General features: G+C 34.9%; 1 protein-coding gene across 2 annotated transcripts in view; it reads right to left on the minus strand.

Moving 5' to 3' along the window:
- Positions 1–10,795: 10,795 nt before the first annotated feature.
- Positions 10,796–26,904, minus strand: part of PPP4R3A (protein phosphatase 4 regulatory subunit 3A) — a 39,132-nt gene continuing 23,023 nt past the window's right edge. Inside the window, exons 5-15 of one of the 2 annotated variants that reach the window (XM_059914841.1) lie at positions 24,853–24,930; positions 24,655–24,771; positions 24,095–24,211; positions 22,057–22,188; positions 21,853–21,955; positions 20,401–20,559; positions 15,094–15,263; positions 14,072–14,214; positions 13,204–13,394; positions 12,544–12,770; positions 10,796–11,525 (exon numbers count right to left, since the gene is read on the minus strand). In XM_059914841.1, coding sequence (XP_059770824.1) covers positions 11,415–11,525; positions 12,544–12,770; positions 13,204–13,394; positions 14,072–14,214; positions 15,094–15,263; positions 20,401–20,559; positions 21,853–21,955; positions 22,057–22,188; positions 24,095–24,211; positions 24,655–24,771; positions 24,853–24,930 — 1,548 coding nt within the window. In that variant the 3' untranslated portion in view covers positions 10,796–11,414. Of the gene's footprint in view, positions 11,526–12,543; positions 12,771–13,203; positions 13,395–14,071; positions 14,215–15,093; positions 15,264–20,400; positions 20,560–21,852; positions 21,956–22,056; positions 22,189–24,055; positions 24,212–24,654; positions 24,772–24,852; positions 24,931–26,904 lie in introns of both variants that reach the window. The other variant, XM_059914840.1, reaches the window with a different exon arrangement.

Raw genomic sequence — 26,904 nt, forward strand, 5'->3', positions numbered from 1 at the left:
CTTACGGGTGGCCACCTTCTGCTGTGGCCTCACATGGCCTTTCCTCTGCACAAGTGCAGAGAGCTTCAGTGTTTCTTCGTATAAAGACCAGCCCTATCAGATTAAGGACCTCCCCTTATGACCTCATTTAAGGTTAGTTACCTCCCTAGCTCCAAATAGTCACATTGGGGGTTAGGGCTTTAACATGTGAATTGTGAGGGGACACAATCTAGTCTACAACACCAGTCAATGCTCAAGCTTTAACAGTATATACCCTGTGAGGTTCAGAATTCAATCTGCATTGTAATTCAGCCACTCACAGCATGAAGTTCTGGGTTTTATTTTCTGCAGTGCTTGCTTTACAGCTATAGGAGATAAGGATCTCTTTCAGACAGACATAGAGGCATTTGAGTCATTTATGTGGGGTTTGAACTGGAAATTTGAATCCCTGGGCTCATCCTTCTCTTTCCCTACTTTGTTCAGTGAAATTAGGAACAACCAGCCAATCTCATTACACTTGTTAGTTTGACCAAAAATGTTCCATGGTGTCATATACATGATTGCCCAGAACCTTGCCTCTTACAAGTATTTGATTAGAAGGGTCCACTGGTGATATTTTGAATATTTCCATGCCACATCACACCATGGACTATTTGTGCTTTCTTTACTTCTGGAAATAGAGTCATTAGTGCCTTTAAGTCTAATCAGATTAGAGAACCAATTCCAGAAATCTCAGAACAAGTTAGAAAATTTATCCTTAAGATTGTGTTCTCTCGAATGACTCTTAGTACCAAAACCTTTATTAGCTAGGTCTGCCTGTGGTAATGAAGTATCACAAATTAGGTGGCTTAAACACCACAAATTTATTTTCTCACAGTCCTGGAGGCTAGGTCCAAGATCATGGTGTCAGCAGGTTTGGTTTCTTCTGAGGCCTCTCTCCTTGGCTTAAAGATTGTTATCTTCCCTCTGTGTGTATCTGTGTCTGAGTTTCCTCTTCTTGTGAGGACACCAGTCATGTTGGATTTGGACTCACCCTAAAGCCTCATTTTAATTTAGTTACCTTTTGAAAGACCTAGACAGACACAATCTGAGATACTAGGGGTTAAGACTCTGACATATAGGTTTTGGGGGAACATAGTTCAGCCAATAACAGTATCCTTGTTGAAAGTCAGTTGACCATAGAGATGTGGTTTTATTCCTGAACTCTCAATTCTATTTCATTGATCTGTATTTCTATATATTAGTACCACACTCTTTTTTTTAAAAAATAAATTTATTTATTTATTTATTTATTTATTTATTTATTTATTTATTTAGGCTGTGTTGGGTCTTTGTTGCTGTGCACGGGCTTTCTCTAGTTGTGGTGAGCGGGAGCTCCTCTTTGTTGCACTGCGCGGGCTTCTCATTGTGGTGGCTTCTCTTGTTGCGGAGCACAGGCTCTAGGCACGCGGCCTTCAGTGGTTGTGGCATGGGGCTCAGTAGTTGTGGCGCGCAGGCTCTAGAGCGCAGGCTCAGTAATTGTGGCGCACAGGCTTAGCTGCTCCGCGGCATATGGGATCTTCCTGGAGCAGGACTTGAACCTGTGTCCCCTGCATTGGCAGGAGGATTCTTAACCACTGGGCCACCAGGGAAGTCACAGTACCACACTCTTGATTATTGTTGCTTTCTAGTAAATTTTGAAATTTGGAAGTGTGTGTCCTCCTACTTTTTCTTTTTGAAGATTGTTTTAGCTATTTTGTGTCCCCTGCAAATCCATATACATTTTACAAGCTTTTCAGTTTGTACAAAGAAGTCAGGTGGGGATTCAGATAGGGATTGCATTGAATCTGTAGATCAGTTTGAAGAGCGTTGCTATCTTAACACTATTGTCTTCCAATTCATAAGTGTAGGAGGTTTCTCCATTTATTTAGATCTTCTTTCTTTCTACAGTGTTTTATAGTTTTCAGGTTATAAACTCAGCTTTTCTTTTGTTAAATGTGTTCCTAATTTCACACGCTATTGTAAATGGAATTGTTTCCTTTGTTTCATTTTTGTATTCATTGCAAATGTATAGAAATACTATTGATTTTTGTTTATTGATTTTGTATCCTGAGACTTTGCTGAACCCATTTATTAGTTCTAATAGTTTTATAGTGTATTTCTTAGTATTTTCTGTCTGTAATATTGTGTCATCTACAAATAGTTTTACTTTTTACTTACCAATCTGGATACCTTTTATTTTCTTGCCTAATTGCCCTGGCTAGAACCTCCAGTACAATGTTGAACAGAAGTAACAAAAGCAGATATCCATGTCTTGTGTTTGATCTTAGGTGGAAAACATTCTTTCATCATTAAATATAATGTTAGCCGTAGGTTTTTTGTAGATGTCCTTTATCAGGTTGAGGAAGTTCCCTCCCCCCAGAGTGTTGAGTGTTTTATCATGAAAGAGGGTTGACTTTTGTCAAATGCTTTTTTCTGCATCTGTGACGATGATCATATAGGTTTTGTATTTTTTTCTTTTGATATGGTGTATTACATTGATTTTCAGATGGTAAACAACCACACATTCCTGGGATAAATCCCATTTAGTAATGGTGTCTAATTCTTTTTATTTGTTGCTAGATTCATTTCTTAGTATTTTGTTGAGAATTTTTATGACCATATGTGTAAGATACTGCTTTGTAGTTTTCTGGTGATGTCTTTGTCTGGATTTGGTATCAGGGAATAATGACCTCACAGAATGAGTCCTCTTCTGTTTTTTGGAAGAATTTGTAAAAAATTAGAGAATTCAGTTCTGAAACCATTTGGGCCATATGGCTTTTTTTTAATGGGTAGCTTTTTGGTCACTAATCCAATCTCTTCATGTATTATATAGATCTGTTCAAATTGTCTAGTTCTTTTTTATTATTGATATAAGTGACATATGACATTATATTAGTTTCAGGTATAAAACATAATTATTCAATATTTGTATATATTGCAAAATGAGCACCACAATAAGTCTAGTGAACATCCATCACCCCACAGTTACAATTTGTTTTTTCTCGTGATAAGAACTTTGGAAGTTGCTAAGAGAGTAGATCTTAAAATATAATACAGTATTATTAACTATAGTCATCCTGCTCTACGTTACATTCTCATGATATTTATTTTATAACTGGAAGTTCGTAACTTTTGATCCCCTTCAACTATTTGCCCACCCTCCATCCCCCACCTTTGACAATCACCCATCTGTTCTCTGTATCTATGGATTTGGTTTGTTTTTATAAAATTCCACATATAAGTGATATCATACTTTGGCTTTCTTTGTCTGCCTTATTTCACTTAGCATAATGCTTTCAAGGTCCATCCGTGTTGTTGCAAATGGTAAGATTTCCTTCTTTATGGCTGAATAATAATATCCATTGTATATATGTGCCACATTTTCTTTATCCATTCATCCATTGATGGACACTTAGGTTGCTTCCATGTCTTGGTTATTTGTAAATAATGTTGCAATGAATATGGAGGGGAGGGGCATATATCTTTTCAAGTTAGTGTTTGGTTTTTTTTGGATAAATACCCAGAAGTGGAATTGCTGGATCATATGGTAGTTCTATTTTTAATTTTTTGAGGAACCTTTATACAGTTTTCCATAGTGGCTGCACCAGTTTACATTCCCACCAACAGTGCACAAGGGTTCCCTTTTCTCCACATCCTTGCCAACACTAGTTATCTCTTGTGCTTTTGGTAATAGCCATTCTAACATGATAATCACACTGTGGTTGTGATTTGCATTTCTCTGATGATTAGTGATGTTGACCACCTTTTCACCTGCCTGTTGTGATCTGTGTGTCTTCTTTGGAAAGATGTCTATTCGGTCTTCTGCCCATTTTTTAATTGGATTATTTGGGTTTTGCTATTGAGTTGTATGAGTTCTTAATATATTTTGGATTAACCTTTTATCAGATACATGATTTGGAAATATTTTCTCCCATTTGGTTTTATTTCCTTTTCATTTTATTGATGGTTTCCTTTGCTGTGCAGAAGCTTTTTAGTTTGATGTAGTCCCACTTGTTTATTTTTGCTTCTGTTGCTTAATCCAAAAAGATCTTTGCCAAGACTGATGTCAAAGAGCTTAATATCTGTTTTCTTCTAGGAGTTCTATGGTTTCAGATCTTATATTTAATTCTTTAATCCATTTTGAGTTTATTTTTGTGTATGGTGTAAGATAGTGGTCTACTTTCATTCTTTTGCTGGTGGCTGTCCAGTTTTCCCAACACCATTTATTGAAGAGACTATTCTTTCCCCATTCATTATATATTGACTCCTTTGTCATAAATTAATTGACTGTATATGTGTGGATTTACTTCTGGGCTGTCTGTACTATGTCATTTATCTATGTGTCTGTTTTTATGCCAATACCATACTGTTTTGATCACTCTAGCTTTGTAATATAGTTTGAAATCAGGACATATGATGCCTTTAGTTTTGTTCTTCTTTCTCGAGATTGCTTTGGCTATTCAGGGTCTTTGTGGTTCCATACAAATTTTAGGATTGTTTTTTCTATTTGTGAGACTGCCATTGGAATTTTGGTAGGGATTACAATGAATCTGTAGATTGCTTTGGGTAGTATGGACATTTTAACAATATTATTTATTCCAATCCATGAACATGGAATATCTTTCCATTCATTTGTTTTTAGTTTCTTTCATCAGTGTCTTAAAGTTTCTCGTGTATAGGTCTTTTACCTCCTTGGTTAAATTTATTCCTAGATATTTTACTCTTTGTGATGCAATTGTAAATGGAATTGTTTTTTAAATTTCTCGTTCCGATAATGTATTTGTATTTAGAAACACCACCAATTTCTGTATATTGATTTTGTTGCTGCAACTTTACTCAATTCGTTTATCAGTTCTAATTATTTTCTGATGGAATCTTTAGTTTTCTCTCTCTATATAATATCACCTGCCAATAGTGACAGTTATACTTTACTTTCCAATTTGGATGCCTCTTATTTCTTTTTCATGCCTAATTGTTATGGCTAAGATTTCCAATACAATGTTGAATAAAAATGGTTAGAGTGAGCATCCTTGTCCTGTTCCTGATCTTAGAAGAAAAGCTTTCAGCTTTTTATTATACCATTAGTATGAGGTTAGCTGTGGGCTTGTCATATATGGCCTTTATTATGATGAGGTACGTTCCCTCTATACTCACTTTGTTAAGAGTTATCATAAATGGATGTTGAATTTTATCAAATGCTTTTTCTTCATCTATTGAGATGATCATACGGTTTTTATCCTTCATTTTGTTAATGGGACTTATCACATTGACTTGCAGATGTTGAACCATCCTTGCACATCTGGAATAAATCCCATTTGACCATGGATATGATCTTTCTAATGTATTGTTGGATTTAGTTTGCTATTTTATTGAGGATTTTTGCATCTGTGTTTATCAGGGATATGGCCTATAATTTTCTTTTCTTGTGGCATCCATGTCTGGTTTTGGTATCAGGGTAATGCTAGCCTCATAAAATTAATTTAGAAGTGTTCTCTCCTCTTCTAAACTTTGGACAAGTTTGAGAAGGAATGGTATTAATTTTTTTAAAATGTTTGGTAGAATTCACTAGTGAACCCATCTGGTCCTGGACTTCTGTTTGTTGGGAGGTTTTTGATTACTGATTCAACCTCCTTACTAACAACTGGTCTGTTCAAACTTTTGTCTATTTCTTATTGAGTTATTTTATGTCTTGCTAGGAATTTGTCCATTTCATCTAATTTATTGGCATAGTTATTCATAGTATTCCTTTGTAATCCTTTTCATTTCTGTAACAGTGTCCCAACCAAATATCTTGCATTTCTGATTTTAGTAATTTGAATCTTCTATTTTTCTTGGTCAGGCTACTGTTTCTGTGAACAACCGAGGGCATGTATTTTTTTTCCTCCACTCCAATCAAGTCAGCCGCTTCCAGTAATGAAACTGCTTGTTTTCACAGCTGTCCTGCATTGGTAGAACTACCTAGCTGGTTGAGCTGAGGGAATAGTGGAAGATGGGCATGGGAGTAACCTCAGGCCAAAATGCCAGACTCCCACTTTTTAAAAAGAAGATTCTTGAATGAACTCTTCTCAATTTGTTATATGCCTTTGGCTAATGTCCAGAGTCCTGAAATGGTTGGTTTTGACAATTTTACCTGGTTTTTAAATTATTTTGTGTGGGGCAGATTTGCCAAGCTCGTCATGTTGCCAGTCCTGAATGTACTATTTTTAACCAATATATTAGGTATCAATCCCCCACTGTATAGACTGAATTGACTCCTGAAAATGGATAGTTTTAAGTTTTAAAGACAAAATCATCATAGCCGTCTCCCTCCATATTTGGACTACATTAATATATTAAATAGCTACCATCTACTGAATATATACCTTTGGGATAGTTGCTTTATCTACACACACACACACAGACACACATTCATTCTACAATCCTCACACTTGTAATGTTACTCCCATTACAGATGGGGAAACCAAGGCTTAAGGAACTTGTCTAAGGTCTCAGTAGCAGAGTAAGAATTCAAACTCAGGCCATTCTGACAATGCTATTGCAATTACACCTTGTCTCTGCAGCTTTACACCACTTTCTCCCAGGAAATTTGTTCTTGGTATCAGTTGGATTAATCAACATGTGTGGAGCACATATTGTGAGTTTCTTGAGTGCTCATTCAACCTCTTGTTCATTCCATCCCCAACCGCCACCCCCATTCTAGTCTTCCAATGTAGGTCCAAGAAGCACTTGAATTGGGAGGGCTTTGGGCAAAAGGTTTTCACTAATAACAATTCAAATCACATTCAGACCCTTTATGAAAGCTACCCGAGAATTCTAAAAGCCAATTTTTTCTGGGCTCTTGGTTTTGTTGGGACATCTATGAGCCAGAGAACCATCTAGGAAGTTGTTAATAAAACATGTCATTATTTCCTCACCTTCTTCCAGAATAGTACTTTAGAAGGATGAGAAAACCTGAAGTAGCAATTCCTTTGTGAATTACACCAGCATTAAAGTAAAATTAATTGATCTGCTTCTTTTCTGCAAAACAGCAGAAACACATTCCTGTATAAGGTTATTTAATGCTAGAATGCAGTACTACAGTTTGAGTGATCACATTCTTCAGGCTCTTTATCTAAAATGTTCTTTCAGAAATGAAGAAAATGCATCCCTTTTATCATTCTTGTGAAGTATCCATTGATTCTACATAGAAAATCTATCTACCCAACCAATCTACCTATATACCTAATCATCTAAATCTGGGCCTGCCTTCTAGGAACCCACACCCCAGGAAAAAGACCAAGATATAAAAGTTTAAGAGCATGAGATTTAATAAAATAAACATCAGACCAATAGATAAGTGGTTTGTGAAATCTACAGCTATGGCTAAGTCTAGCAATAAAAGGCAGGGGTCTGTACTTACAGGTGAAGAACTGTGACCAACAGACCAGTAAGAGAGTTAAAGAGTTAGTTAGAGATGCTGGAGCCCAGGATGAACAGACCAGGAAAGCTTAAGTAGAATTTTAGTAGTTGTTGAAATGACTTAAGATAGGCTAATCGTATGAACCAAAAATACCCCCTTGTGTTGTTAACCCTAAGGCTCAAAGGTATGAAGGACAGGACAGAGGTCTTGAGTCCTCCCTTTATATCCACAGAGGGAGTTTCATGGTCAAGAATGAGTCAAACTTGACTGTGTAAGGGCATCAGCTAAAAGACTTTCCCAGTCTCTATACTGCATGCACATTGCTCAGTCTTTCCTTTATTCATCCAATAAACATTGTGGCGAGCCATCTGTGGGCTAGGTATCATGCTAGATACTAAGGATACAAAGTTGAAAAAGATATAACCCCTTCCTTCAAGGATGGAGTCCCAAGTATCAGGGGAACAATTCTGAATGATAAATATGAGTTCATCAGCAGGCAAGGCAAGAAAAGCATTCAGAGGGGCACATGACAGGTTAAGGCAGTCTTTCAGGGCACAGAACGACTGGATCAAGGACATATAAGTAATGTGGCTGGCTGGAATTTGGAAAGATGAGTACCCAAGATGGAACCCTAGTGAATCCCAGCATTTAAGAGGTAAAGTGGGGAGCTATCAAACAGTAGAAAGGTCAGTAATGTTAAAGCACATGATGTTAGAGAAGCCAAGAGAATAAGGTATCAAGAAGACAATGGATAGTAGCAAATGCTGCCTAAGTAAGTGTCAAGTAATATAAAGATGGAGAGGGTCCACTGAATTTGCTGGTAGGATGTGACTTAGACCATGGTGGGAATATATGGAAATTAAGCCAATTTAGCATCATGTTGAAGAAATCACTGTGCCCTTTGAGTCCATGGAAGAACTCACCTAGGCGAGCAGAAAGGTCAAGGAAAGTTGTGTCTCCAACCAGAGTTATTTTAAGGACCAAGACATCTGACTCCAACAACAGTTAGGACGTTTATCTATTTGAAGAGAGCCTCTCTACAGTTGCCTTTCAAAAGAGCCAAGATGAAGCATTAAGGCCAAAGAGAAAAATCAGACTGATTTAGCACTGAGCACAAACACTGATGATTGCCCCATTTTTTCATGTATCAATGTCCCACTATAATGGTAGACAATAATCCATTCCATAAAAATGTTTCTATAATTCTCTTGCTCAAAATGGATGTTATGGCAGAAAAAGTTTCCTTGTGTAGAAGAATTTCGAAGGTCCTAAATTTTCCCCCAAAGGGATTTTGACAATGCTGTTTAAACAAAGTTATTCATGGTGAATACTAGAAATAGGTTGATAACATAGTTATCCACTTAAAGAAATCTTCCAGTGTAAACTCCTTGCTGTTCTAATCTTGCAAGCTTTACAAAGGCCACTGCTTAAATAAAGAATAAAAACCGAGGAATGTCCCCCCCTGCTCCATGTCTCCCCTTCATTTCCAAATTCACAAAACTGACTTGCACATTGGTGCTCCAGAGAAAATGACATGCAGGATCTGAGTACAATCAGGCGTAGAAAACCCCAAACAGGCTTCATTCTATCAAAAAAAATGCCAGGGTAGCATTTCTGGACAAGATGGGATGTCAGGGTGTTTTCTGTAGCAATTACAGATATTTTTCAGCAATTGCTAGGTAATCACTCTGAGAAGTGAAATTTTTCATTTTAAAATGAGCAAAAGAACCAACAGGTATCATTAAAATATGTATTTACATCATTATATTCACATCGGTTATCAAAATAGTATTTAAACTTCAAAGTGTGGAATTCTGAGTCAGTCAGATGGAACTGTGTCAATTCAAGTGTTGTGTTTCTAGCAATTTATTGCTAATAGTCTTCCTCCATGAAACAAGCAGCTGTTTAGACTTTTCTCCTATTGTAGCAGCATGTGTGAAGTTCCGCTTCAGTAACCCATCTGTCCATCAATGAAAGGGCATCCCTTAAATGTTGAAGGCCAATAGTTAGTATCTTTTTTTTTAATATACTGGACCACAATTCATGAAAACAAGAGATGGTTCTTCCCACTACCCAAGAACCCCCAGAATACCAAGACAAATACATGTTCCATGAGTCAATCAGAAAGGTCAGTTTAAACTGTATGTTTAAGGCACAAACATTTCACATGGGACTTTCTAGGTAATAAAGGAAGACATAATATAATTAACTTACATCCTATTTTCTGTTCTCTTTATTTGCAAGATAAGTTGATTAAAATTATTAATTGCCAGAACTTGTGACCCAGAAGTAGCTCTATACTGTAGTGAAATACACTTAAACTCTTACAGTTAATAACGCATCCAAAGTTTCATTAAAAAAAAAAAAAAAGCCAACAATAAGACTTTTCATGACTGACTGTAGCAAGTTGTTGCTTTCTGGTTTTCTATGCAACTATTCCATATAACCTTGTTTTTGGTATCACAATGTACTGAGGGCTAAGCAAAAGAGGAGCTAAGGTAGAAGCACACAGTGCTTGCTAGATTATCCAGTTAAAGTATATGATACTTAAAATAGTATCCTTTTACTAGATATGAATTTTTATTCACATTTGCAAATACATTCTTCAGTAAGTTCTAAAATCTTCACTTTTTAAAAAAGTGAAGGTATGTGGAATTGAGATACTTATTTTCATTTCCTTAAAAGAATTTTAGCACACCTAAGACAATAAAAAGAACCTATTTAAACATACTGTTTTAATGAAGTGGTATCTGATGATGGTCCTCTGACCAGGTATTTATTTAGGAACCACCGCTTACAACTCCAACTGGTATTCCAAAGGGAGTAGTTAAAAAAAAGAAAAAAGAAAAATACAACTAATACAATTTCTCTTACTCTTCACTTTTTTTATTACTCAAAAGTCAAATACGTTATTTTAAAATTATTCATCCTCAATTTTGATTTAATGTACCATCATTTCCCCAAGATATGAAATTTCAGAATCTCTTTGGAATACTAATTTCATGTTTCTAGGTTTAACAAAACTGCTGAAATTTTAAATTCCACTCTATTTCCCTGAATTCTCAAGACAGTTGCTGATGTAAATTTTAATATAAAATATTTAGTCACAAAATAGTATTGCTTTTTGTATGCACATAGTTGTAAGATTACTTTGCTTTTGTCAATAAAAACTATACCATCTTTCTTTCATAAAACTCTAAACAAATTTAAGAACTGTGATGGAGAACAAAAATTACACATGGTAAAACAGGTACCAGCACAACGTTAGGTTATATTACATCAAAAAAATTTTTAATGGTCCCAAATATATATACTCAACAACTAAGCATACACTCAGGAGAAAAAAAATCAAAAACAAAATGAAACAAAAAAAATTATGACACAAATGACCACATCTAGAATTCCACTCAATCTTTAATCAAGTAGGGACAAATCCCCACTTAAAAAAAAAAATCTGCAGTTTGAAGGGCAAAGGGAACAGATAAAAAAGAGGAAACTTCATATTCGCCCCTCCCCCAACGAGGTTTTTCCAAACCTGCTGTAGCTTGACTAAAATGTTCAGAATGTACGATTTTAAAGGCAGGTCTCTTTATACAAAGAAACTGCTGGCATTCTTCTTAACTAGTGAAGAATTAGGGCAGAAAAGCCTATTCTTCTGAGTCTCAAACATGGTCCGAGAAAGCATATTCTGATTGTAGCAACTGACCAGTCAATCCAGAGTTCCACTTACAAAACCCCTGCCCTGTTGGCTTTTTGTTTCCATTTCCTTCCCTGAGAAAAGGGCAATGTGTGGTCCAAGCTGGAGACCTCAAAGGTGTAAGTCAGTCTTCCCCCTAAATGTATAATTATCCCCTCCTCCTGCTCCACTGAATTGGCACTTGATGAGCAGAAGTCAAGTGTGCAAGCTGATCTGTGTCAGTCATTCACAAGAGACCACTGCTTTGTTATAGATTTTGTAGTGGGGAGGGGTAGAGAACCAGTTTTCTCAACAGGTACTGATCACAGGCAGTTGCCATTATGACTCAAACTTTGCTTTCTTTGACAAAGGGAGCGTGTCTTCCTTGTCTTCATCCTCATCATCATCCTCATCATCATCAGGATAATCTACCAGACCCACGAGGCCTCCCTGTTCAGAAATAAGGATTATTTTAAGAAAACACTACATTTTCAAATACATATGTCTTAAGCCTGGGTAAAGGATATACCCCCCACCCCAGTATACTAACTGGTTATTTCTCGGAGGTGAGATTGTATGCAGCTGAAGTTCATTACATATTTCCCAAGTTTTCCATGATAAAATTTTAAGCAGTTTATGATCCTTGCGAAACACCCAGGAGATAAACACTAATTACTGAATTTAAAATTCAAAACTTAAGTTTTAAGACTTTATGCATTAAAAAAATTTTCTTTAACAGAGTCTAAACAGCATCAAAATTAAAACCACAGAAAATAAACAGACCACTAGAAATGAGGGTAGACAGACTATCAAGGCTAGGCAAGTGACTCTGCCCTGTCCCTTCCTCATTACTCCGTCCAGGCTTCCTCTCAGCCCTGCTCCGTCACCGGAAGCCACTGCAGCTCACTTTAGTCCTGACGCAGATCAATGAATTCCACATGCCAGTCTGTTAACTGCTAGTCCGGGGAAACATAAGGCGGCCAAAAGAATTGGTTTTTTCTGAGATTATGTCTTTACTACATTTTTGGTGGTAAAATTTTGATCCTTCCTAAATGAAATGTTAGTGATAGTAGACAGTTAATTCTTTTTTATAAACCTTGCTTGACAAAATTAAGTTAGGAGTGTCCAGATATTTAGATTATCTTCTTCCTACGAAGTCTTTATCTGGGTATTAATTGGGAAAGCTGATAAAAGTAAATAATAATTTAACTTTAAAATTTCTGTAAATGTTTTGACACATACAAATGTGAACTTAAGGTTCTAAAATGCAAATAACCAAAATAAGAATATATTCAAACTTCTGAATTGGTCATAAAAACTTTCAGAAATTTCTCAACTGCTGGTGGGAGAATTATTCTCTAGTTCACAAAACCAGTTCCAAAAGGCAGTAACCAAAGGGACTACTAGTCACAACAATTTTATTGTTGGGAAAGCTTCAATTAGGTAGGTCTGGGAGTCAGAAACATACCTTGGTAGTAATAGCTGCCGTCTGAGATGTATTTTTAGGGATGGATCCAGGAGAGCCTGGAGATCCTGGGGATCCAGGTGAGCCTGGAGAACCAGGCAGATTTGTTGCAGGTGACTGGCTGGAGAGGGTAGTCTTTGTTCCACTAGAGAGGGAAAGCTTGAAACTTGGGCTCTGCCGACCAGAAAGATTCGTTTTCAGAAGCACCTCCTTTTCCTCACTTTCTTTTACTAAAAATGAGAATACTGTCAGTAATTGTCACCCATATGCATCTTTTTAAAAACCTCCAAGTGAGATGGCACTAAAAACACAATTAACTAGCTTACTCCTTTGCCAGAGAGCGACACTGAAATTCAGTTTATGAACAAAGCTTAGCAAAATACTAAGCATCCTTATCCACAGGACTTTACTACTGAGAAGGAAGGAGACCTTCAGTATTATAGTCAGTGTTCCTCCCCTTCCTGAAATATCTCACTCAAGACAAATTAGGAAAATTTAGTCTATACCTTCCCAACAGAGCTATTAAATTCACACTCTATAAAGCAAGAGTCTTTTAATATCTGTTGTGACACAAAGTAGATACTAATCACTCTGTCAAGAAAGAAAGGATAAACCCAGAGTGAGAAAGCCTTCAATTTTTCCTTGCCCATCTTTTCAACATACATTTCTTCCTCTCCATGAATTTACTTATTGGATCCATAATGTCATCATCATTCTTAGTTTTGTCAGATGGAGACACGACAGCTTCTCCATCTTCCATGTCATCTTCATCTGTGTTGAACCACATCTCCTCTTCATCTTCTAGTGTTCTGGCGTCTCTTCGATATCTATGATTCCTCAAAATGGAACGCATACTATGAGTAAAGAGAAGAAAGTAGAATTAATAGACTCATATAAAGACTTTCGTCTTCAAATATTATCCCAAATTACAGTCTTAATAGATAAATGGAATAATACAGATTTATACACACAAAGGTGGGAAAAAAAAAACAAACAGATTTTACCTAGCATATAACAAAAAACTACACTCCACCATATCTAGTGTTAACTAGTGCAACCAAAATTCCCATTATCAAAATTGTACTGTCACAGATCAGTTATTAAACTTGCTAACACTAGGAATTAAGTCTTAATTTACAGATTTTAAAATATACCACAAGTAATGTGAACTCAGGTATTTAAAAAAAATGTACACGATTGCATTAAAATAATTTGTAACCTTAAAGCAAAGCAAATACAATAATATTCTGATTTTACTTCGGACACAAAAGTAGCCTTATTGCCATATCAGTGTTTTGCTTTTTTTCTTTTGCATTATCTAACTTGATATATGCCTGAGAAAAGTCTACAGATCATACTGATACCCACCTAACACTGTCAGGAAAACATTTACATTGACCATTAGAGAAAACTACAACCTCCATCTGTTTATTTTCCCCTCTGCTGCCAAGCTAAATAATAAACAAGCAAAAAAGAGCTACCATCATAAACCTGTCACTGAATGAATAGGTTCAAATATGTGGTAATCTACCTGTCAAGTTTGGGATTATCTTGCCTTTCTCTTTGTTGTTCAAATCTCAGTTTCAATCCTTTAAATGTTTGTACATAATCTACATCTTCCAGTGCTTTCCAGTAATTTTCAATTACATGAGCAGTTAATGATTTTATATCTTCCTATAAAAAAGAATTATAATAAAAAATGATAGGAAAAATTAGCAAAATATGAGGCTTAATTGTAGTGAACTCATAAACCCACCCAAAATGGTTTAATTTCATAAAATTATTATCCAGTCTTAGGGACAAACAAATGCAAATGGGCATAACAAATACTGGCTACTTCAATAGCCCCTGACTTTTGGTGTACCTCAGAATTATCCATGGCTCTTTCCAAAGTAAATGCTCAGGTCCTACCCTAGATGATTCTCATTCGCTAAGTCTGGGGTGGTGCCTAGGCATATATATTTAAAATCACACTACAGAAAAGTGCTCGAGATGGATGGCAGTGATGATTGCACAACAATGTGAATACACTTAACGCCAGTGAACTGTACACTTTAAAAAATGGTTAAAAGGGCAAATTTTGTTATGTTTATTTTACCGAAATTTTTAAAAAGCATGCCACAGATAATTCTGAGACACACCAATGTTTGAGAACTACTAGCCTACTATATCATTAAAGAATGAAGTTTGCTCTTTAGAGACATATGGAGGAATGTCAAGAAAAATTCAAAAAACCTCAAAGTTAAAAACAAAACAAACAAAAAACACATCCAAATACTTATGTCAACCATAATTTTACTTTCTTAAAACGACTACCGTGACAGTGTTAAATCAGTTTTCAAACTATCCTGAGATAGTCTGAAACTAGCTGCTGAGAGAGATTATTTTGTTTTTTGTTAGTTCAAATTGAATCTCATAAGCTTTTGGTAACACTGGTTTTCTTTCAAAAATTCTCTCCAAATATAATAATCTCAAATAAACCAAAATACCAACAATGCATATTTGATTTTCTCAAACAAAACCAAAATTCTAACGAAAAAGTATAGAACCTACCACTCTAATAAATTCAAACATTTCTATTATGGCAGAGTTCATCAGATTGTAGCGGGATCCATTGTTGAGAAATGCTTTGACTACTGGTTCAAACAAAAAACTTTTCATTATGTAGCGGTTGTAAAACTCATCTTTTAATCCAATAATCTTTCTCTTAAAACGAAGAGCACCTGAAACACAGAGGCATTGTTGTTCAAATTACATACCATATCTTCAAATTTTAGAATTACAAAAAAACCTGTTAAATAAACATAGTTCTTCATGCAGTAATAAGTTACTGCTTCCAGAAGTATGAACCTAAAGATAAGGATTACAAAAAGGTTATCAGAAAAATGTATTCTAAAAGCAGTGTATGTCATCATAGAACACAAGTCTTAGAGAGCCAGAAGAATTCTGGAAATAAGTTACTGATTACCAAAATGTACTTTACATCTGAAATTAGAGCTAAGATAGGGCTAATAAATGAATTAACCTATCATACTACTTAAGATGAGAAAATTCCAAATATATCCTTTTGTATATACCTTCAAAACAATAGAAAAAACATTGTTTTATTAGGGCAATCCACTCTATAATTTTATCTTCCTTATTTTTGGACGCTCTTATTATTTTGTATCAGGGTTAATGGTGTTTACATTGATTTGTTTTTGGATGTGTTTGTAGAAGTGCCATAAACCCACAGAAATCTGCATGACCCAAAATTTGCCTTCCCAGAGTTTAGGAATCAATTTAGAGGATGTTTTTAAAATGTGGTCCTCTATGCTTACTGCAGCGAGTATGCTTTTTATTTTTTTTCCCTAGTTTTCCTTTTTACAATTAATTAGGCTTTAACTTACAGATTAAAAGGTATATTTACATCTTGAGGTATGGGGAGTTACTTAAGTCACCATTCGTCAAGATCCAAATATACTCAGACAGCTAGACTTCAACAAAGCCCTCTTTACCTAATGGAATTATCAGTAAGTTAATGCCCCAGTTACTGTAAACAGTTCAAAAAAGCATACTCACTTCATGCAGTCACATCGTCTTCGGTTGGCAAGATTAAATATTGTGTTTGTATTTTGGTTTCTTTGGAGATCATGGAAGTGGCTCGTTAAATTGCCAATTTGTTATTAATCAAGTCCTTCATGAGCAGGTAGCCAGGCAACCATGCTGACACGGTTTCTGGGTAGGAAGGCAGAGGAGTAAAGCAGCTCAATTTTTCTTTAGTTGGCAGAAAAGAGGTCCACAAGTGAATGCCCAATTAGGTACAGTTGATTATAAACTGCCTTAACAATCCAACTTCTTTAACAGTGTCTCTTACTAAAGAGACACTCTGGGCAGGGAGTTCAAAATAGTTTATAGAAGAGTAATTGCATTTTATTTTTTAAACTACTGAGTATTTTCAAATACATAAGCATGGTGAAATAAGACATTTTAAACAATAAGCATCATCTTTCTTTGTGATAAGTCAAAGCCTAATAAGGGTTTATTTTCCCAAAACAATGATTTGAGAGCTTGTTTTTTTTTTTTTTTTTAATGTTACTTGATAAAGGAACTTAGGCAGTTCCACTTGTTAGAATAAAAATCAATACTTTAGAGCTCATGCTAATAGGCCAAATTTTAAGCTTTTAGTAATTAAGGCAAGTGCTGTTATTTTAAAAATTGTTACTCCAACTTTGCAGGCTTTGTGAAGACTTGTGTCCTACCATAACACACACTAATTGAACCCTGTGGTCTGCATGCAGTTCCCGGGTAAGTGAAAAGAAAACTCCCTTCCTAGAACTCACTAAGACCAGAGTATGCAGCTGGCACCACTGCCATCTCCTCAAGAGCAGTTTTGTTCAGAAACTGCTAAGGTAGATAGAAGGTAATTCTAATGGGCTTTGTTTTGCTCTTCATTTGCCCTCATTTATTTATATCAAGAATCGTGTCATTTCCACCCAAACCTCTCCCCAAAAAGAAATTTGCATGAAAAATATCCAGCCACTATTCTTGCTGTTGAATAAAGTTACTTTCAAAAATTTACCAGTGAGTTCTAATGAAGTCAAGTTGCTCGAAGGAGATTAGAGAAAGCTTTTGCGATAGGTCAAGTTAGCACAAATGTAGGATTTTCAGTGTAAAAGTGCACTCTGCTTCCACTCACATCTCTAACCTTTATTAACATGCCAGGAATCTCTTACGCTTAGTTTCACTCATCTCTAAAACAAATACTACATCTTTACCTTACACAACATGACATTTTATGTAAGTCTGAAACTTTTTGCCGCATATGTAACTAATGATAGCTGAATAAAAGCATCTACCACAAAATTTTTCTTTACTTCATTCTTCTTATAGATTTCCATATTTTAAAAAACAGCCAGACAACATATAGGTATGAGCTAAAAAGCTACAATTTAAGATCCAAGAATCTGGTAAAGGCCAAGACAATAAAACTGTGTGTGTGTGTGTCTGTGTGTATATACACATACATATCTAACCTATAAAGACTAAATAGGATGGCTGTTCTCACTCACAGACTTGATTACATTGTCTTTAAATATGATACAAGTATAATAATTAAGAAGCAGCAGATATAAAAAATTCAAAGTCCCCAAACTGTGTACATTTAACCAATCTTTTGTCTTTACAAGTGGACAACATCTAAATTTACTTATAAAATCTCCCTTAAAAAAAAAAACTAAAACTATACTTAATATTTTAATGTACTCTTTTCTAAGACTGAATAGATATTAAATCTCCGCAAATTTATGCTTAGTTCTTTTAGAAATCCTTGATAAAAACTCCTACTGTATAGCCAGTCCTAAGGAGTGCATTCCTAATGACTGGCATCTTCTTTCAGAAGCTACTCATTCTCTTAATCCTGGGAAGAAAGCCACACTGAGAATCATTTGAGAAAGAGTAAGGTTTAATTAATGATAACCTAACTTAGTTTGGAAAATATTAACAATAATAAAACATAACTAAGATTTTTGCTAGCATGCTTAATTTCCTACAATATAAACTCATTAATTTGTCATGATTCTCTTCATAGTTCTCACTGAACTGTGAGACATTTTCTTTGCAATACTGTAAGCAAAATGAGATGAAGGACTAAAGAAAAGGCCTTTCCCTTTTCTGCCACTCTCCCACTAGACTCATGTGTTCTACCTATACCAAACCTCTAACACACCACACTTTCACATTTGTTCATCTGAATTGTGTATTCAACCAAGAATTTCACACTCTCCCATGATCAAGACACAACTTACTTTACTTCTTTTTGCAAGATTTTCCTGATCTGCCTCATTCAGGGAGAATAAATCATTTCCACTATACATCCAAACACACCTCGATATAGTGCTTTTGATGTTGTTTTGGTATTTACAGACTATCTCCTCCTAATGAACTCTGAGCCACTTGACAACTGACTTCAGGTCTTAATCATCTTTTTCCTAATACTAGGTATGCATCATACGTCATCAAATGTAAGATGCCACTGATCGCAAAAAACCTTCCTTTCTACTACTAAGAAGACAATCCAAAGAAAAAAAGCTACCAATCATAATGACATGCCATTAGTTTTAAGACTCACCTTGATTTGAGAGATGATAAATGCATATCTTAGAATCAATAAAACATGGTAGTGGGTGTTAAATTTATTGAAATAAAACTGATTAATTTATTAATTTATTCAGTTTTCCCATTCTGTCCCATCTGCTCAAACTCCCCTTCCCACACTCAAACAAAACCTTCTATGCTGACATGAAAGAACAAAGAAGTGTTCATTATTAACTTCCTCTCAACTTGCTTTGGGACTCTCACTTTTGCTATGATAGGTTTATAAGGAAAATGAATATGAGTTTAAGAGCCCTTTATATGCACTATTCCTTTTGGCTGAAAAACATCTGACCACATGTATTCTCAGTTCATACTGCAGTGTGTACACCAGACTGAAAAACTAATTCAACATAACAACTGTCACCCTAATAGGTTTCCTTCTAAGAAAAATGCATTAGACTTTCTATTTTGAAAACCATTTTAAAGATAAAATGTTGATAGAATAAATCAATGTCAGAAATATCCTTATAAACAATGTTTTCATAATTTAAGGATATTTTAAAAGTCAATTAAGCAAAACATTGTTTTTGGCTGCGCTGCACAGCTTGTGGGATCTCAGTTCCCCGACCAGGTAATGAACCCAGGCCCTCGGCAGTGAAAGTGCAGAGTCCTAACCACTGACTGGGGACCGCCAGGGAATTCCCAAGCAAAACAATTTAAAATGAAGTAAAAAAAGACAGCAAAAATGGATGTATATGTTCAGGCCTCTAATTATGATGCCTTTATACAACAACAAAACCAAACCTACCCATAAAAACCAAAAGGCCAAAAAGAGTTAGTTACCAACAGACATCTCTTATTGAGCCTCTAGGGTACTCTAAAATTGGTGTGCCAACTTACCAAAGAAGGCTGACTGCTACATGATGAAGAATATTCTGGGTTAACCTATTTCTAATTCAGAAACATGTTTTACTTCTGTAAACTAGGGTGTTAAGAATACAGTGAAAGTCAACTTTTGAAAAACATGTATAACTAAGAACAGCCTTGTTAAAAGACTATCCGTTGCTCTAAGAGAGGTGACAAACCTTTCCCATAAAGGCTTTGTGGGCCACATACGGTCTCTGTAGCTTTTTTTTTTGAACAATGCTTTAAAAACATAGAAACTATTTTTCACTTTGCAGGTTGTGCAAAAACAGACCATGGACTGGATTTGGCCACAGCTGTGGTTTGTCACCCCTTCTCTAAAATATCTGAGGTACACACAATGTAATATGTCAAATATGTCTCAGTAAAGCTGGGGGAAAAATATTTGTGGAATGAATGAATGGACCATCTGCAGGCATTTGTGCTAGGCATTCTGTAACTGAGAAAAAAATGTTATTTTGGAAACTCGGTGCTATTAGCTATGTTTTCCAAATTACGAATGTATTCTTCATGACTCAGTGTGAGACTCTAGTCTCACAAGAATGTCTAATTTGTGATTGTCATGCTATATCTATAAAGTCAAAAATAAATAAATACGGTAAATAAAATGATTTAAGGTGCCATTTTAATAATACTTTAATACATTTTGTAGGTACACTCTAACCCCTTTACTGTATATTGAGAAAGAAGAGTCAGGAAAATCACCTGCTCAAAATGTGGCAAAAGTACATTATCAGTGTAGTTTAGTATTAGAACCTTGGTCTCCTGAAAGCAGTGATCTTTTCTTCTCAGGCAATAAGACCGAAAGATAACAATAATAATATACAGACAGTAAGTAATTCTACCAGAAGCAACACTTACATAATGCCAAGAAAGCATGCTTCGAGGCCATAAGAACTAACACTCTCCGGAGAATGTCCTTATTAATAATGTAGTTCTTTATGTGGTAGGTATGGTGCTCCACACAAAATGTTAACAATTCCAATACAAGTGCCAACAACTGGGCAGTCTGAAAATCATCTAAACAAAACAAAACAGACACAATTATATTTAATGGCTTATATTCTTTTCCTCCCCAAATGTAAGAATCCGAATTCCAATCAAGTAAAATCCCTTCTATTAACCCAAATATGTTAAAGTTAAGGAAAAGGGAACTAACATTTATTGAATGCCTACCATGTACCAAGAACTGTGCTTTCCATTTTTTCACATTTAATTTAAATAACTCTGTGAAGAATTAGTGTCACAAGACCCAGGTGTCAAATGTTATTAGTAAGGCAAACTGGGATACAAATCTATTAGATCTGTTTTATTCCAAAGGGCAGGAATGCTCTACCATGTCTTATGTCCCTCAACGGATATACAGGTATCACAGGAGGTCCTCCTACCACACATCATCTGGCTTTGATGGAACTACTCTCTCTGCTCCTTTGATTCGTGTGCTTTGTGCCTCCTTTTACTACACATGAGTCCATGCTGAATTATAATTACTGGCTTATCTTCCTCACCAGGCAGTAAGCCTCCAAAACCGTTTTACTCACTGTTTTTATTTCCCCCATTTAACCCCTAAAGATTATATATATAGCACAGTGCCTTCCACACAGTGGGTTCTCAATAAATGTTTGATGAATTGAATATGTGGGTTTGGAAAGAAGCCTCAAGCTTTACCTACTATGAATAAAGTAGACAGGAAAAATTAGTATCACATTTCCAAGACTTGATTCTAGAGTCATTAAAAAAGGTAAATTTAACATTTTTTTTCTAAGTGGTGTCATAAGTTAAATATACTATATTGATAATTCATATGACAAAATAACTTACTTATTCTCAAAGCTTCAATAAGGAATTTCCCAATGAAGACCCAAAAACTATTTTCTAAATCAAACACACACACACAAAGCTAAAGGAATAAAATGCAGAAATAAATAATCCTACCGTGGAATAATCCTCAATGCAAAGAAAAACTGCTTAATACTAAGCACAAGCTCTGCTCTGTATCTACACACTTGGAGTACAAATAAAATGAATCTTCTAATAGCTTCTTCCTTCTATTTGTTTCATACATGTAAATGCAAACTAAATACAAATATTGCTTTAATAAAAAAAATTGTTTTAAAATTCTGAAAGCAAAAAATTATCTCTAGTATCTTCTTTCACAGTTCTATTACCTCTGATTATAGCACTTTTAAAAGAAATTTTACCTTGAAATTACCTCTTTTGAAAATATATTAGTAGACCTCTAGGTTAACACCAACTTTTTGAGTTTCAGAATTCAAGAACAAAGAACTTAACTACCAACCTGTATAATCTTACCTTTGCTAGGTTTGTCTTCTGTTGTATTTGCCAGTAAGGGAGCAGTAAGGACATGCATACAGTGCTTATAGAAGAAACCCAGAAATTCAGTCTTTTCTGTTTTCTAAGGAATTGAAAACACTTCCATGAACTTTAACTGCATTGGTTCCTACCAGCAATAAAAATTATACTAGTATGAAAAAGAGAAAAATGCCCGTGGCTTACATTGGCAGTAGCTAACATGTTTTCTGGGTCAACTAATGTTCGAAGGAGGCCCATAAGCTGGACTGCTCCTCCAAGTTCAGGGTCTGTATCACAAATCATATGTTCTATAATGAGGTTGATGAGCAAAATATCCTGGTGAGAAAAATACACATAATAAGGATCACTTATTATAGGAGGGAATGGAAAAAGCATATACTATGAGACATGCTACAGCATTATACCTAGTTATGGATATCTTGTTAACTGCAAACAAAATGAAATGTTTGACTGACTTCTTTAATGGATACAGAGCAGTTTTCCAAAAGTATGGTATAGGCACATTACACAAATAGTACCAAAAAGAATTTATCTTTAATCAAGGGGATTTATCTTTAAATCCCGATTAAAATAAAAACAAAGTTTCAGTTTGGTGCTAACAGATCTTTTACACCTCTGGATAACAAAATCTCCCTTCTGAAGAAAGCTAATGGGCTTTAACAGTAAGAATGTTTAGCTAGAATTTATAACACTGTTCTTTCACTGCATTTTTATAGATTCCTTCTATTTATGGCAGATGATAACTGCATCTATTCTCCATTTATGGAAATGATATAAAGTTTCCATTTAAAATAAATTTAAGAAAAAATTAGTTGGTACCTGAATGTCTGAAATTGGGGCAAACAAGATTACGTTATTTAGAGAGCACACAGGAGAACAAGTATATTATAGATATTCCAAATGACATACAAAATTGACTTAGTTTTCCTGATGCTCTACTATGACTGGTTTTCCTGGCTGAAGAGGAAAATTTGAGAGGCATTCAGTGAGAAAAATCCCTGCTCTTGCCTATATATGCAATGGTAGGATAGACAGAGAAAATGCAGACATACATGGAAATAACAATCAAGACTGGGAATCAAGAAGACTACTGCATAGGAATGAAGTACATCAATGTATGTTCAACTAGTGGGTTACAGCGCCAACAAGAATAGCCTTTATTTTTAATATATATATATTTTTTGGTTTTCAAGATAGGACTGTTTTATAAAAGCAAAATGTGACATAATATTCAACAGTTCAAACTGGCACTTCCTGCACCTACCCTGACATTACAATTTTTTAAACAAGTGTTAAATATAGAAGTTACTAGGCATTCCACTTCATTTTGACATCACAACATATTACGATCTCTTTAAAAAGTCTATTTTCTCATTTTGTAAAAATATGATAAGCTGGAATTCTACATATATTTTTTTCTAAGAGGTTGTCTTTTTACCCCCTCTGTTTGAGGGCAGAATATCTTAGTTTGTTCTTAAGTAAAAAGTTACTTCCGAGATTTTATGGGGGAAAGAGAAAATAAAAAATCAGGATGATAGGTTTAATTATCTGAAAAGAAAACAGAGCACACACATTTACGGCTTCCACATATGCCATGTACCACAGACTCTGGGAGAACCTTTCACATCACCAGGATACATTCTCTCACTGACTCTGAAACTGATGGGTGGGTAAGTGAGTGAGTGAGTGAGTGAGTGTGAGTGTGTGTGTGTGTGTGTGTGTGTGTGTATGTGTACACACAACACAACAGCTTGTTCCCTATGGTTAGGCAGTAAAGAAAGCACCCTAAACACTTTCCAAAGGAATGTGCTTCATCATTCTTGATGATTTTGAGACTCTAACCCTAGCAAAGCCAATGTTTTCCTAGGTAAGTTATTCATAATTCCACATATAGAACAATTTATTGATTAAATGATTTAAACAACACAACATAGCACATTAACTTCTGAATTAAGAAACAATCTCAAAAATTTTTAAAGAAATTTAAGTTGAGCATTAACAAGTAACTGCTGTAAGACAATTTATAAACTGAGACAGGAGCCAGTTAGGGGAAGAATAAGCCATGATATTATGGCTATACTTTTCTCAAACATCAACTATTTAAATCTTTAAGAAATGAATAATAAATACAGTTATAGCTTCCCATGTATAAATACTTACTGTTAGTGCAAATAATATTTACCTTGCTGGTTATTTTTTGCTCTGTTAACTTCTTACTTACATCATCATTCTGTTGTGCCTCCTGCATGACAAACTCTCGTACCATGGATGGATTATATTCAACCAAGTATGAGAATATATCAGTAGCAGCACTTCGCACCTGTGTATCATCCATGCCCTGCAGATAAAAAGCACTTATTTCTCCTATAATAATAAAAATATGGAACTTGCAGCTATATAAATCCAAAACCTAACAAATTATAAGAAAACATTTGAATAAAAAGAGAGTTCAAGGAAACTCTGCTTATGTAAAATTCTTGTTCTATGGATAAAGTTATACTTACTTTTATTCCTGTTTTTTTTCTACTTTAACATTTCAACTAATAGGCTGCAAAGTTAACAAATTATTGATATTAAAAATATGGAAAATTCCTCTGTCCTTTCAGTACTCTCTGCAAGGACTCTCTAATACTAGAATTTTATAGCTTTTTAACTTTATGTAATACACAACTGATATTAAATATTGGCTATAATCAAACAGTTGCATGCTACATTAAAAAATATACTATTTTGTGGATTAAAAATATGATGGTAATTAAGTATAAGGAGAAACAAACTTACAAGGATGACTTCTAAAGCTGGTAATATACCCATGTTTGACAAAGTCTTGAAAAAAGCATCTCTGTTTTGAGGTTGTAGCGTTTGGGAGAACGCACAAAATTCTTTTAAAAAGTTAACCTGAAATTAGGCAAAAGGATAAGTGAATATAAAAGGTGTGTTGTTTTAGCTTCATGCCCTCCATAATATCAAATTTCTTACCAATTCCTGTCTTTTTTCCTCATCTGTTGCTTCATCTGTTAGCTGTGCAAACAAATCTGTCAGAAATTTTTCATCTTCCTGTGAAATCAAAGGATAAATTAATTATGCTAATAGTAAGAGTATAATATATTCTCAAGACGCTAATACAGAAGATATAAATTGCAACAACTGGAAAAGGGGAAGATGGTATTGGCAATGCTGTTTTTTAAAAGAGAAGGAAAAAACTATTAAAGGATAAATTGGGGATTTATACAGAAAGATTATCCTTTATATTTCGGCAAGGCTCTATTTCCTAAGTCTAGTTAAGGGCCACATTATAAACATTTTAGGCTTTGCGGACTCTACCACAGCTACTCAATTCTGCCGTTATAGTAGGAAGCAGCCATAGGCAATGTCAATGAACAAGTATGGCTGTGTTCAGATAAAACTTTATTACAAAAACAAACATGGTCTGTAGACCCGTGATTTTCATAGGGTTTCATAATCTTAACTTTAGAAGTTAAGGTTCTACAATCACTCAAAGATAAAACTTCCTTCATGTTTTAAAAACAGAAATGATTCAATTATATAAAAAGCTCAATTCAGAACTTTTAAAGAAACATCTATTATTTGAAGCTATCCACCTACAGACATACAAAATAATTTAATACATTATTAAATTACTCTATATTAAATTAAAATGTATTAAATTATTTTGGAAATGATTCAAAAGATACTCTCAGAGGATACTCATCTGGGCATGTAAAAGTTAGAGTACAGAACTTGGAAATAACCTCATATGTTATGTTATCTTACCTCCTTATTTTATAATTGAGACAGATTAAGAAATTTACCCAAAGCCCAATCAGTTAGCAGGTAGGTTGGTAGAGCCTTCCTGATTGCCTGTTCAATTTTTTGTCACTATTTTTAGTTAAGATTTTGTTTTATTTTAATTCCATACTATCTCAGCTAGTAGAAATAAATTCAACACTACATGCCCTACAGACATGCCTAAGCCTAAATGTATATATGTATGCGTGTGTGTGTATATATATATATAGTGTTTGTGTGTGTATATATATACATGTATATGTGTATGTACGTATGTATGTGTGTATCTCCCACTAGTTTATAAACCCCTTATTCACTGCTGCAGGTGCTCAAGAAACACTGTCTGTGACACTAAATTAGTTTGGCTATTCCCACCTTTACTTTTTCTGCAGTGTACAAATAGGCCACACCTCAAATGGCATCCAATATCAAGATCCATCTCAGACATAATATATCCCACCAAATGGAAATCAAATGATTAAAAAAGAGTCTCTGAACTGCTGCGAAGTACAGAGAATTAAGAAGGTTCAACAGTATTACAAAGAATCAGTCAACAGTAAGGGTTATGACTGTGTACAAGGTGGGTAAGAACCTGCTTTAATTACTCCTTGTCAAAAAATTTGTAAAACTCTCCTTCCTTCATAGCAGCACTTTGAATATAAATGCTCAGCATCAAGAGAAACAGAAAGACCTACAGCATTGGCAGCCTGCATTTTACAGAGCATATTGTAGGGAAACAAAGACTTAACAATTTGAAATTATTCATACTTAATGAGTAAAACTGGCATTTTACAGGTCTGAAGACCAAGAAAACAAAGAAGTGACAAATCCCTGTATAACAAAATGAGAACCATGTGGAGCTAAAGAAAAGGACCAGTAGTGCTTAGGACTATCCAAGGAAACCAGGAATCAAAACTAGACCAGAGCAGAGGATCTATTTGGTAGCTAGCAAGAACTAGGTTCCTTAGCAAAGAACAAATGAAAATTGGTACCAGAACACCCTTCTTTCATTATCAATCACAATACACTATGTCAAGGAATACTGTTGTACTTACCAGACTGTATTGCCTATATTATTTGTCTGTCTTAAATGAATGGAAAACATGTCAAATTAATCAACGTGAACTGAACTTAATCATTAGCTTCAGGAAAGCAGTTTTGGTAAAATTGACTTTTCTATCTAAATTCATATATATATATATTACGGTGATAAAACCAGGGTCACTGAAAATACAGCAATTT

Source organism: Balaenoptera ricei, chromosome 2, assembly GCF_028023285.1.
Source record: "Balaenoptera ricei isolate mBalRic1 chromosome 2, mBalRic1.hap2, whole genome shotgun sequence".
NCBI lineage: Eukaryota > Metazoa > Chordata > Mammalia > Artiodactyla > Balaenopteridae > Balaenoptera > Balaenoptera ricei.